The sequence below is a fragment of the Thermobia domestica genome, chromosome 4, assembly GCF_964235325.1.
Source record: "Thermobia domestica chromosome 4, izTheDome1.hap1.1, whole genome shotgun sequence".
NCBI lineage: Eukaryota > Metazoa > Arthropoda > Insecta > Zygentoma > Lepismatidae > Thermobia > Thermobia domestica.
The window spans coordinates 42,272,092-42,284,814 of record NC_137457.1 but is presented as its reverse complement, the minus strand read 5'-3'; the positions used below and the strand labels follow the sequence as shown (position 1 = coordinate 42,284,814).

Here is a 12,723-nt window from a genome sequence, read left to right as displayed (position 1 = left end):
GGTTATTGTGATGATGAATGTGTGTCTAATGCTAAAAAAGAATTAACTGTTACAGATTTGTTTATTATGCTATACAAGACTTATGGTATCGAAGATCGTGGTAAGAAAATTGTTAAAGAAAAAAACATGTACGAAACCATGTCTAAGTGGAGGAAACTTCAAAAGATATATGATGCATGAAACAACAACAAGTTAACAGTAGATGACTTTAAGTATATAATTAAGAACTTTCTAAAGTCGAGTATTAAACAAATGAACAGTTGTAATTACACAGAAAAGTATATATGGTTTGATTACGAAGCACAACAAGACACAGGAATTCATAAAGCTAATTATGTAGTTGCTCATGACTTTAAAGGTAGCAAATATTACTTTGAAACAAATGACGATTTTTGTAAGTGGTTAGTTTCAAAAGAACATAGTGGTTACACTTGTATTGCGCATAATGCCAAAGCTTATGATTCGTACTTTGTTCTTCAGTACTGCATTAAGAATGCTTTGAAACCTTACACAATATATAACGGCTCTAAGCTAATGTTACTTGAAATTCCAAAAGCAAACATAAAAATTATTGATAGTATTAACTTTGTAGCACAACCATTATCGAGTTTTCCTAAGACATTTGGTCTAAAAGAATTAAAGAAAGGTTATTTTCCACATTTGTTTAATAAGCCTGAAAATCAAAACTATTTTGGGCCAATACCTAACGCAAAATACTATGAGATTAGTACCATGAAAAAAGATCAAAGAGAAGTGTTTCTTAAGTGGTATCAAGAAAGAAGAGAAGAAAATTATGTGTTTGACTTTAAAAAAGTGTTAAGAGAGTATTGTGATTCGGATGTAGATGTTTTAAGAAGAGGTTGTTTAGAACTAAAAAATCAGTTTTTAGAAATAGCAAACATTGATCCATTTCAATACTTAACAATTGCAAGTGTGTGTATGGGCATTTATAGATCAAAATACATACAAGAAAACACAATTGGTATTATTAAAGAAGAAAAGAAAGAAAAATACTCTAAACAGTCTATTGCATGGTTAAATTCTTTTAAGAACAATAATATTAAACACGCGTTAAACAATGGAGAAGTAACGATATGTGGATCTAAAGTTGATGGTTACGATTATAAAACAAACACAGTGTAACAATATCACGGTTGTTTCTGGCATGGTTGCAACAAATGTTTTGAGAAGTATACTATCAACAATGTCAATCACGAAACAATGGAAGATCCATATGAGAAAACAAGAAGAAGATCTCAACAAATAAAAGAAGCTGGTTATAATCTTATAGAGATGTGGGAGTGTGATTGGTTAGAAGATAAAAGAGCCAAACAGTTAATTCAAAAAACTAGTCTTATTGAGAAACTAAAGTTCAGAGATGCATTCTTTGGTGGTAGAACCAATGCTTCAAAATTAAAAGTTACTAATAAGAAGATGAAATATATCGATGTGTGCAGCTTGTATCCAACTGTTTTGTTTATGATCAATTTCCTATTGGCCACTCAACAACATTAAAGTCTATCTCTCCTGAAAAATACAAGTGTAAAAAGTACTTTGGTTATATACTTTGTAAAGTTCTTCCGCCAAAACAATTGTATCATCCTGTATTACCAGTTAATGATAACAATATTAATAAGTTGGTGTTTCCCTTATGTAATCAATGTATGATAAATCAAACTAAGACGTGTACACACAGTGACGAACAAAGAATGATAACAGGTACTTGGACAACTATAGAGTTAGATAAAGCTTTAGAGAAAGGTTATGAGTTAATTGAAATTTACGAGATTCAACATTTTCCCAAAACAAGTAACAAACTCTTTAGAGGTTACATTAAAGACTTTATGAAAATCAAATTAGAAACATCACCATGGGAAGATGACTTTCAAACAAAAGATGATTATATTAAAACTATTAAAGACACGCTGAATATTGATTTAAATCCTGATCAAATAATGGTAAATCCTGGTAAGAGAGCAGTTGCAAAAATTTGTTTAAATTCGTTATGGGGAAAGTTTTGCCAAAGACAAAACTTAACTCAAACTGAATACATTACAGATGTTAGAAGATGGTACGAGTTACTTTTAGATGACAAATTAGAGATATCTGAATGTTTGTTTATCAGCGACGAGATGGTTCAAGTTTCATATAAATACAAAGACGTATATGTTAACAATTCTTATTCCACTAATATTCACATTGCAACTTTTACAACAACACATGCGAGGTTAAGACTTTATGACATGTTGGATAAGTTAGGTGAAGATGTAGCGTATTACGATACTGATTCTATTGTTTATATTGTTAATGGTATAGAAGTAAAGACTGGTAGTAACCTTGGTGAGTGGACAGATGAGTTAGGAAAAGATATTTATATTATTGAGTGGTATTCAACTGGTCCAAAGAGTTATTACTACAAAACAGATAAAAACAAAACTGTGATGAAAATTAAAGGATTTACTCTTAATTATGAGAACTCTTTGAATCTTAATGGTGAAAACATAAAGATGGTTGTTAACAAAGAACTAACGAACATAACTCTTAATTATAATCAAATAACAAGAGACAAGAGAACAAAAAATTTTGTTAACAAACCTGTGACTAAAGAGTTTCAAGTGGATTACGACAAAAGAGTTGTTTTAAAGGAAAAAGATAATATCATCAACACTTTACCTTATGGTTATTAGGTTTAAGTTTTAGATTTAGGTTTAGTTTTAGTTAGATTTAAGTCCTTTATGGGTATATATCATAAAGGTCATTATGTTCTGTCTTCTTATGTTCTGTGTGGTTTATGTTCTCCAAAGACAGTGGTCCGTACAAACGCGTAAAATTTGAACTTGATCATTGAAAAAGTGGTCCAAAAAAAAGTGGTCCGTACAGACGCATAAAATTTGAACTTGATTATTGAAAAAGTGGTCCAAAAAAGTGGTCCGTACAGACGCCTATACTACTGTTGTTTATCTCGAACTGTCATTTTGCTTCATTATTTCCAATATTTCTACTTTTTTCCAGGATTTATATTGGGTTCTCGTTTCTCTTCGTATTGGGTAGTCAGTAGCTTTTGTAACTCCTGTTTGCATGGTTTGCTCTTTCGAGTCGATGTAATCACCTGTTAAAGGTACCTTAGACATTTATTTGCCTGTTGCATGTGCAAACTCTCTTTTCATGTTTTCATCTTTTCTTAGCTTCATCGTGTTCCATCTTTTGTTTGGTGTTACCACTCTTTCCCTCTTTAGTCGGAGTTCGCTCTTCATCAACACTAAATTATGGTCTGTGTCAACGTCTGCTCCCGGGTAACTCTTACTCTTCTTCACTTGATTTCTAAAGAATTGTCAGACAAAAATATAGTATATTTGGACTCATTCTTTGTCTGCTGGTCTCGTCCATGAGTATCTTTTTCTTAATGTTTGTTCAAGAGATTGTTCGTTACAGTCAGATTATGGCCTTTGCAGGACTCAAATAATCGTGGGCCATTGCTTTCTCCTACGCCGAAATTCTCAGCAAGATTTTCTTTCCTGCTTTCGCCTACTACTGCGTCCTATGATATAACCCATGATGGTTAAATTGTCCTGGTCTTGACCTTTCAATACTTCTATTTGCTCATAGGTTTCTTCTACATCCTCATCTCTGTAGTTTGATGTAGGCATATATATTTGGACTATCGTCATTATCCTCGGATCGATTGTTATCTTCAACATTAGGATCCTTTAATACTATCCCCAACTGCCTATAGCTTTCTGTCCTATCTTCTTATTAAAGCCAAAACCGACTGCTAACGTACCGTTTGCAAGTCCTCAGTATATCACCCTGAAGTTCTTGCTCTACATGTATCCTCCATCAGGCCACCTAACTTCGCTGATTCCTAAGATATTTATCTTCCTGTATTCCATTTTTTCATTAGAATTTCCTGTTTTCCACACTGCAACACCGATCGTATATTCCAGGTTCCTATTCTGCAAAAGTTTCTTTTGATGACGACCGAGGAGGCCCGGCTTGGTTTCCTTCAGCTGCGGGTCGACACAATCTTCCGATACTATAGCCTTTAGGAATCGTTTCAATTGTAATACATTGACATTATCATTAATAATAACGAATGTGTCATCCTGGCATAGGAAAAAAATAACTCTTAGAAACATTTAACTACAACTCTGTTTATTGACAATGCAAATAAATTGCAGTGCCATGAGTAATGGTCAATGATCATTAAAAATTCTTTTTCTGTATTTTCCCGTGGGACAAGTTCCTAAGAAACCTATACCAATGGTATCTCATGTTGCTTTCACAGAAATAGTACTCATTAGTTTGGATGTGGCGTGGTGGTCAGTTTTCTACCGCGTGAAAACACAATTGAAATTCTTAACAGATGTTCTCAAACTTTTGGAGTGAAACGCTTTTAAGCTCATTGGCAACGTTCGTACAACAGCTGTATGATGAATGTCCGTATGGTATGCTATTATTATGTTTTGTATAACGAGGGGTTGCACGGAAATTTTCCATTGATCGGGTTGGTGTTAATCCCAAACTAACAAAAACATTTTATTCAATATAAAGAAAAGCTTTCTATGATCTATCAAACTCAAATTCAGCTTCATCTACAATGTTTATAAATATTTATGAAGTTTATGTAATCGGGACATTCACGTTGAAGTAGGGCTACATTTTCCGGTGTGATATTCATAATTTCTTATTGCAAAACTGGAAATGTGTTTACTTTCAATAGTTGATGTTCGTGTGTAGGAACTAACCTACTTGACGTGTTACTGGGGTTATTCTTGGAGCTTGATACGAATCATTCCTCATAATTCAATCTTGCATTTCAACTACTAGTTAAATATCCTATTATTCCAGGATTTAATTTGACCCAAACCAGACAAGGCACGATGGTCAGTAACAATGACTTACTAACATTGTTACACAAAAGATCTGTTTCTTCTCTTTTCTACTTGTGCTCAAGGTATAGCAATTGCTCAGTAGGCGTGGGACTCGATCCGTTGACTGCAAGATCTTCCGGCTAACTTTCTATCCGATATCCAGTAAACGGAAAAAGAATTAGTTCTTTCGAGAGACATACGCAATACTCTGGCCTCGTTAGTTTGATCCGTGTGTGTGTTACGTCAGAATTTATATGACGGCTAAGTTTTAGGATTTTACTCGTTATTTCGTCAATAATAATTAATTGTTTCAACGCTTCACACAGAGTTGATAAAGTATTAAAAATTAACACATATTTCAAATAGTTATCGAACATACATCTCTAGTCACAATAATGATTCTGTTTAAGATGCCAACTCACATTTCTACCTTCAATAAGTTCGAAATTAAATTAATTACTATTACCAGATAACTATGTTTATGTTCCATTTATTTTTGTCATGAAATGATAATTCTGTCTGTAAATCCATAAACGTAATAATGTCATTACCTCCAAGTGTATACCGAAGAAACATGTGACATACATCTCTTCTGTTCTTATTAATAGATTCGAATATATGCCTCTTTCTTTTCTTCTTCTTTAGTTTCAATAATACTAATTCTAGTATTATCAGTAATAATAATAATAATAATAATAATAATAATAATAATAATAATAATAATAATAATAAACATATTTTTCAGACACACTTTGAAATATGTAATATAAAGTAGTGTTCCTTGAACATATAAAACTTCCGTGCTATCGTACAGTTTTTAATCCTGCTGTAAGCTATCAACCAAAATAATTCCCATTTCTTTTAAGTGCATTTGTTTATTGCCTACAAACTTACATTTGAAGGTGATCCAACCGAAGCGATAACGCAAACTAGCGAAAATGTGATCGTGAACTACTAGTAACTCGCCATTCTCGGTATGTTGATCGCCAGTGTACAGCTCTGCCGGCATTAATGTACTGGACATTGTTTATATAAATGATCGAAAAACCTTATTAACTAACTCATTGTTCACGGTTAGGACTGCAAAGTACGATATTTCTTCGGGCTATTGTGCCTAGAGAAGTGAGATATATATGTGTGTGTGTGCTTTATTTGTACAACTGGATAATTGAATCATTTATTGTAGTAAAGAAATTAAAACACATGGCTTTTATCGATCTGAGATCCCCATGCACGTGAGCTTACGTTGTTATCTATCATCAAAACGCTGTTTAAAATGGGAGTAATAGTCCGAATGAATATGGCGAGAGAGGCAAATTACTTCACGTTGAATATTGTCCTTGTTTCGCTGTTTTTGCGTTCCCTCTATATTTTTCTTATAATCCAGAAATAGAAACGGTGTAAAAGAATGTTGTTTCAGCTGACAAAATTCGAATTTCTTGGCGAAATAATATCGGTAATGTATGTATTTTATTTCCATACCACTGATGGATGCAAGGGGTAGATTATACTCTTCGTGAAAAACGTTCATTTATTTGTTTTACCGATAGAACAACAATGTGGCGCGCAAACGTAGGTGGTTCCAAAGAAGTCACTTGCCACGAACTCGAAAGAATTCGATCATTAGAGAAAGATCTTGCTCTAAGTGCTGTGAGATATAAATGAATCTTGCTTTTTTAGTTTCTAATTATGAAAAATATAATTGATACCGGAGAGTACCGTCGGTAACTTTACAGTTTGAACGATGTCATACTCCAGAAATTGCAGGAATTTGTTAAACTTAAAGTAGTCGTGTGTCCTTCAAAAGTTTTTAGAGCTATGATAAGATACAATTACCCCACACTCCCAACTAAACCAACATTTCCTCTTGTTTCGCTCTCTTCAACAGTTCTTGTGTGATATAATATTCAATTTCGATGAGGCTATAAATCAACACCATTTTCTGTTCTACGCGGATAAAGAAAGTACTACTATGAAAGAAAAACTCTGTAGCTTGCTGAAAGATTGTACAAGCTTTTAACCAAGATAGTCAATATACAGTATAATTGATTGAAATGTATTTCTGTGCTGAGAAATAAATCTTGTAAAACACAGACCAAATGTCTAATGACCGACAACCCGATAACAGAACTGTCAGATTATGACTTTACACTTTTTCTAAGCCTGGTGTCTATATTATCTATAAAACGGAAATAGTATGCAGAGCACTCAAAAACATACCGAATTTCTTCGAGAAAATACGTAAAAGGTAGCATCTTTTGTAATCAACTTGGAGAGGAATCATGCTGGAAGCCCTATATATGGTGATATATCTTGGTAATCTAGTGCAATATATTGCAATGTTTGGTGAATATAGCCATTTGCAATTAACTGTGAAAATGAATGCAGGTATTGTATTATATCTGTTGATATAATGTTCATAATATAATGCTCATAATCCTCATTGATATAATAATAATAATAATAATAATAATAATAATAATAATAATAATAAGAAGAAGAAGAAGAAGAAGAATAACAGCATTACAGTACCAATTACGTAAGCAATGCCATCGAATAAAGTAAACAATAATTGCTAAGAAAGAATTCGAACCTGAGTTCCTGAGTTTGCTGCTTCACCACTATGTCACAAATTTCTCACACAAAGATAAGAAAATAGGCTAATAGTTACGGAAGATAAACAGTGACCTTTCCATATCTACAAGTGTTGATACAATTCTAAGAATGTGAAAATAATATCTGAGTGTTTCCATAGTTGCAAATTAGAATTTAAGATGAAGAAGAATGTTAATGTAAACAGGATTCACCCTCAAAAACCATGAGGTAGGCTCAACTTGAAAATCGATTCGTCATATTTTCTTCATTGAGAAAGTCTACATAACTACTTTTTGAGTCAAAGAAGAAAATCTTGTGTAAGTCATTGTGACACTCACAGATGAAAAGCCTCTATGGTCTAACATGAAATGATCTGAACTAACTAATTGTTTGGATGGCGAATGAAGTGATTAGGTATGTAAGTGGTGAGAGCATTGTACTTATATTCGAGAGGCTCGGCTTCAAATTCCCGCAACGTTAATTTTTTTCAAATGTTTCAATTCCAATTCCAAAGCAAAAGCATATTCAATATGAGAAGAACGCTCTTCTGTCCAGAAGGAAAAGGATGTTGGAATCAGAAAGAATTCAACACCTGAAAATGAAGGCAATGATTTGCAAACTTATTTCTTGTTTCTGTTCTAGATTTGATAATTTCCCTGGATCGGAATATCACATATTATGGATGCATCAAAATGTCAAATAATAGTTTCGCCAAATAATATTTCCATATAACTAGTCAATAATTAATAAAGAAAAACCATATCTTGAAGGAATTAAATGTCGACTGAAGACATGTAATTATTCAGTTCAGAACTATTATTCGGTTCAAAATATAACTTTGTTGCGTATTATGTTAAGAAATCTAAAGCTCAAAATATATAAAACGATAATCATGGACGTTGCTGTCTATAGTTGCGAAACATTACTCTGAGGTAAGAACAGAGACTAAATGCTATACATTTGAGAATAAAATCCTGAGGCGAATTGTCTCATCCAAGGTCATCTTTAATGTGAAATGGCAGAAACTTTGTAACGAGGCACTGCATAATTTATACTATTATCCAGACATTTTAAGATCTCAAGTCTAAGAGGTTCTAGTCATCAAGTGATGTAATAAGGATAGAAGAAAGTAGGAACTATTTCGAAGTTTCAACTGGATTTTTCTCAGAGTAACAATTAGGAACACCAAGGCGAATTTGAAAGGATAAAGTCAGGAATGATATCAAGATTAATATCATAGGATTAGAAACGCAAAGTAGAAACACTGAGGTAGTTAAGCAACAATACGTAAAAAATGAAGAGGTTTTTGAACCCGGTATTGCACCGGTTCCAAGAGTCATTGAGTTAACATGTTAGGTTAATTTCTGAATAGCAATACAGTACTCAATTTTTCAAAGTCTAACGTAGAATATAACTTTTGAATTAATATTTAGATAGGAATGTTATAATTCAAATCATAGTTATGAAAGTAATAATCAATATTACTTTTATTGTAAGTAAAAATGTAGTACTTTATCATTTCTGGGTTCTCTCTAACAGCTGCTAAAATGGCGGCTAATTTAATAAATTATTGTACTTTATTATTATTCTTATAAACATACATGTAAATTTAGATAGTATGTACCAGGAAGGGACATACTTATTCTGAGTTTTACATTGTAAAAGTTTCTTGACCTGTGTTTTTGTTATTATTATTATTATTATTATTATTATTATTATTATTATTATTATTATTATTATTATTATTATTATTATTATTATTATTATTATTGACATATTTTAGTTATAATACTTACTTTTTGTTATTTTCCAATACTTCTCACGTTGCTTGTACTGAGTATAGGTTATTTATTTTTGAAGTTTATAATGACAGTTTTTCAAATGAACCTAACTTTCAACGAATTTTAATGATTTTTAATGTACGCAATTTTTTGAAAGATCGGAAAGACAACAAACACTTGTGCTGCTGATATTCACATTAAATATCAAGTCATTTATAATTCAACCAATATGGCTCTCTTAGCTCATAGAGTGTGGACTTTTGCTTCTTTTTCTTGTTTCTTTAGTAATCTGCTCTTTATGCTATACAATATTGAATATATCATTTCTTAATTTGTTGCATACACTTATATATTTTTATATGGAGTAATATTTTTCTTTAATTTCCAGTGCATTGCGAAGATTTTAACTTTCAATTTGACAACAATATCTAGCAAGTATGCCTGAGATAACTAGTTGACTTGAAGATCTTGCAACCAATTTTCCTAGTACTGATCTTCAATCCTACTTCAAATAACCACCACAATTTCAAGAATTATTTTCCTCGGAAAGAATCAGTGATGGTTTTACGTATTACCCTTACTTCATCTTGGCAATCGTTGAGAAGTTGAATGTATACCAGAATAAAATACAACATATTGTAATTTTTAATAACAAAGTTATATCAATATTCGTCTGAAACACATATTTAGTACAATATTGTTAATGCTGTTGTTCAAATTATAGATTAGGAAACTGTTGAGTATTAGGCTACGAATTACAGCGCTACAAGAATTGTGCTTCAAATCTTTTAAAAATGAGCAATGTTTAAAGTGAGCTTCGTAATGCATTACTGCACAATTTCTTATTTTGTACTTAATATCCATCGTGTACTTAGCATACATCAAAGATACACAAAGATGAGGAGAGTGCAGGGTTACTTGCGAATGGTATAGTGGTAACCGAAACAGTGCAGTCTTGTTTACGACTGTAATGGCTCTATTCTCATTTTTCACAATTTTAGTGATAATCCTTGATTCTTAACAGCTAAAATCAAGGAATCATAAAAAATATTTTATTTCCAAAACGTAATTATTATTTTACAATATCCTGTACCTTTGTTTTTCCGAATTCCTTTTTGTTTTACCCTAAAAGTTTTTTTTGTTTCTTCCAGTCTTATTGGCGTAAAATACGTTATATTTTTATTTACTTATTTATATGCACGTATTTGCACCTACCTATCCGATGGGAATCTTTGGTGAAACTTAGTTTTGTAGATAAATTTGAGACCGAATCTAGAAAAAATGTGAATTATGTACTGATCGACTACGCCTAATCTCAAATATCAGACAAATACGATGTTAAATTAGTATCATATGTGAGAGAGATGTATAAAATACTTCATGCTTGTGTTATTTAATTACTTAAACTTAGTTATTTTTCATACTGAAGTCATTTCTTTGATAGGCAGATTAATGTACTAGTACCGCAGGAATCAATGTTAATAGCCTAGAGTAAATATGTATCTGTTAACGTTTTTCGAAAATCAATAAATAATAATTAATTCTCGTAGCAAATACATTCGTAGTCAATTGTAATTAAATTATATTCACTCTATATTACTTGACAAAATGAAAAACGGCAGTCCTTTCCTAAATTAATTATAAGTACTACCTATTTCGAGAGTCTACTAGTACAACGTTACATGTAAAACTTTCATGGGTTAGGATTATTCAACATTTATGATAGGATTTACGTATCCCGTTGTTATTGGTGTAAACTATACATACAAGCGTAATTGATTTGAGTTTACATTCAATACAAACATTAAGATTTATGTCTTTAGTTACATATGATCTTAGTCATAAATTTTACTAGTTTAATATTATGGTATTTTTTCTTCTGGAACCTCATACTAATTTATTAAAATATTTCTGGTAATAAATAAAAATGTCATGTTTCTCTACTGTTTTTACCTTGCTGAACAGACATTAATATGAATCGAATTTATGACTGCTTGAAATATAATATATGGAAAACAGTATTTTTTAAAAATGTTTCGATAAAAAAAGCAAAGTACGATTTCTAGAGTTCAAGTCGTTATAAAATAACAGATACATATTGCACGCTTTCATGATATACCAATCCCTGTCGTACTATTATGTCAATGGAATCTACAGTATAAGGATTCACTGCAATTTTCAATGTGATGATTACTAATGCGTTCTGTAATAACAATCATGTTATCTATCTGCTTTCAGGGAGATTCAGGAGGACCTTTAATCTGTCCTGCAGTAAATGGTAAGGTAACGGGTGTAGCATCTATAGGCATTCTGAGCGATACGCCTTTATCGATGGTTTCTTATGTTCACATAGGATCAGTATTGGACTGGGTATATGATATCATTTTATCAAACTCAGATGATGAGATCCCTGACGAGAGTGTAATATAAGATATATTTAACTCTATTGGATAATAATCATTTATATTAACTGAAATAACTTGAAACAAAGTAGCATGCATTAATAAAAAAAATACTCCAGATTTTGTACGGAATACTGTCACTTTTATTCTACAAAAGAGTTGAATTTTAATAAGATTTGCAATTTGAAAATTTTGATAGTACATAGTTGAAGTGAGTTCTTATTTCTTGACTTTAAACTTACCTCGTACCTAGGACCATTTGAAAATGTAAGATCTGTATAATAGTAACTCTCCTTTTTGACATTTACTTCGTGAAAACTACGTTTAAAACTAAATTCATACCCGTTTGAGTTGAATGCATGTAATGAATACTATTGGAAATTACATTGTATTTTGTATGATCACTTTTAGACACCACAAATTACAGCACGCTAATGAATTGGAAGAGATAATAAATTTTAAGGTGTCTTTGTTTTGTAATTTTTCTTCTAATTGAGAGAACTATCGGTAACCATTATTATACCAGTATATATTTAATTAGTCTATAAATATTAAAACTTATAAACCAATAAAGATCATATTCACGCCTTAGAAATATACCATGAATTAAATTTACGTTGTAATGTGATATGAAATATTTGTAGAATTCTAAAATAAATAAATTAATAACTTGATATTAATTATTTGATATTAAAATGTTTTCTTATCTTTACTTGCGAAACTTTGTATTGACTTCAAATGCAAAACTTTGTGATTGAGAAGTCTACACAAACACATATATACACAGAAAGAGAGAGACAGAGAGAAGGCGTTAGAAAGAAGGTGGTGGTGAAGTGTTGTTTGTGAGGAAACCGTAAACGAATACAGTTTATCAGGTTGTTGAAGGTCATAAGAGTTTTAGAAAGTTTCTCGCTACACCTACTTGTTGATACAGTATTAACGAGGAGAAAAATGTTTTATTTGGAATGTTGACTTATATGTAGGTGCAATGAATAGACACTAATAAAATTATTAATATAACTTCTACAATGCTTTCTAGAAGGTAATTGCCATTAGTACCTTCTGCATTACATA

The 12,723-nt window shown here is 31.5% G+C and overlaps 1 protein-coding gene across 1 annotated transcript in view; it reads left to right on the top strand.

Annotated features, from left to right (window-relative positions):
* The window catches only part of LOC145683304 (brachyurin-like), a 550,784-nt gene extending 538,523 nt beyond the window's left edge, over nucleotides 1–12,261 (top strand). Inside the window, exon 8 of the mRNA XM_081754666.1 lies at nucleotides 11,486–12,261. Coding sequence (XP_081610792.1) covers nucleotides 11,486–11,677 — 192 coding nt within the window. The 3' untranslated portion in view covers nucleotides 11,678–12,261. The remainder of the gene's footprint in view (nucleotides 1–11,485) is intronic.
* The last annotated feature ends 462 nt before the right edge of the window (nucleotides 12,262–12,723 follow it).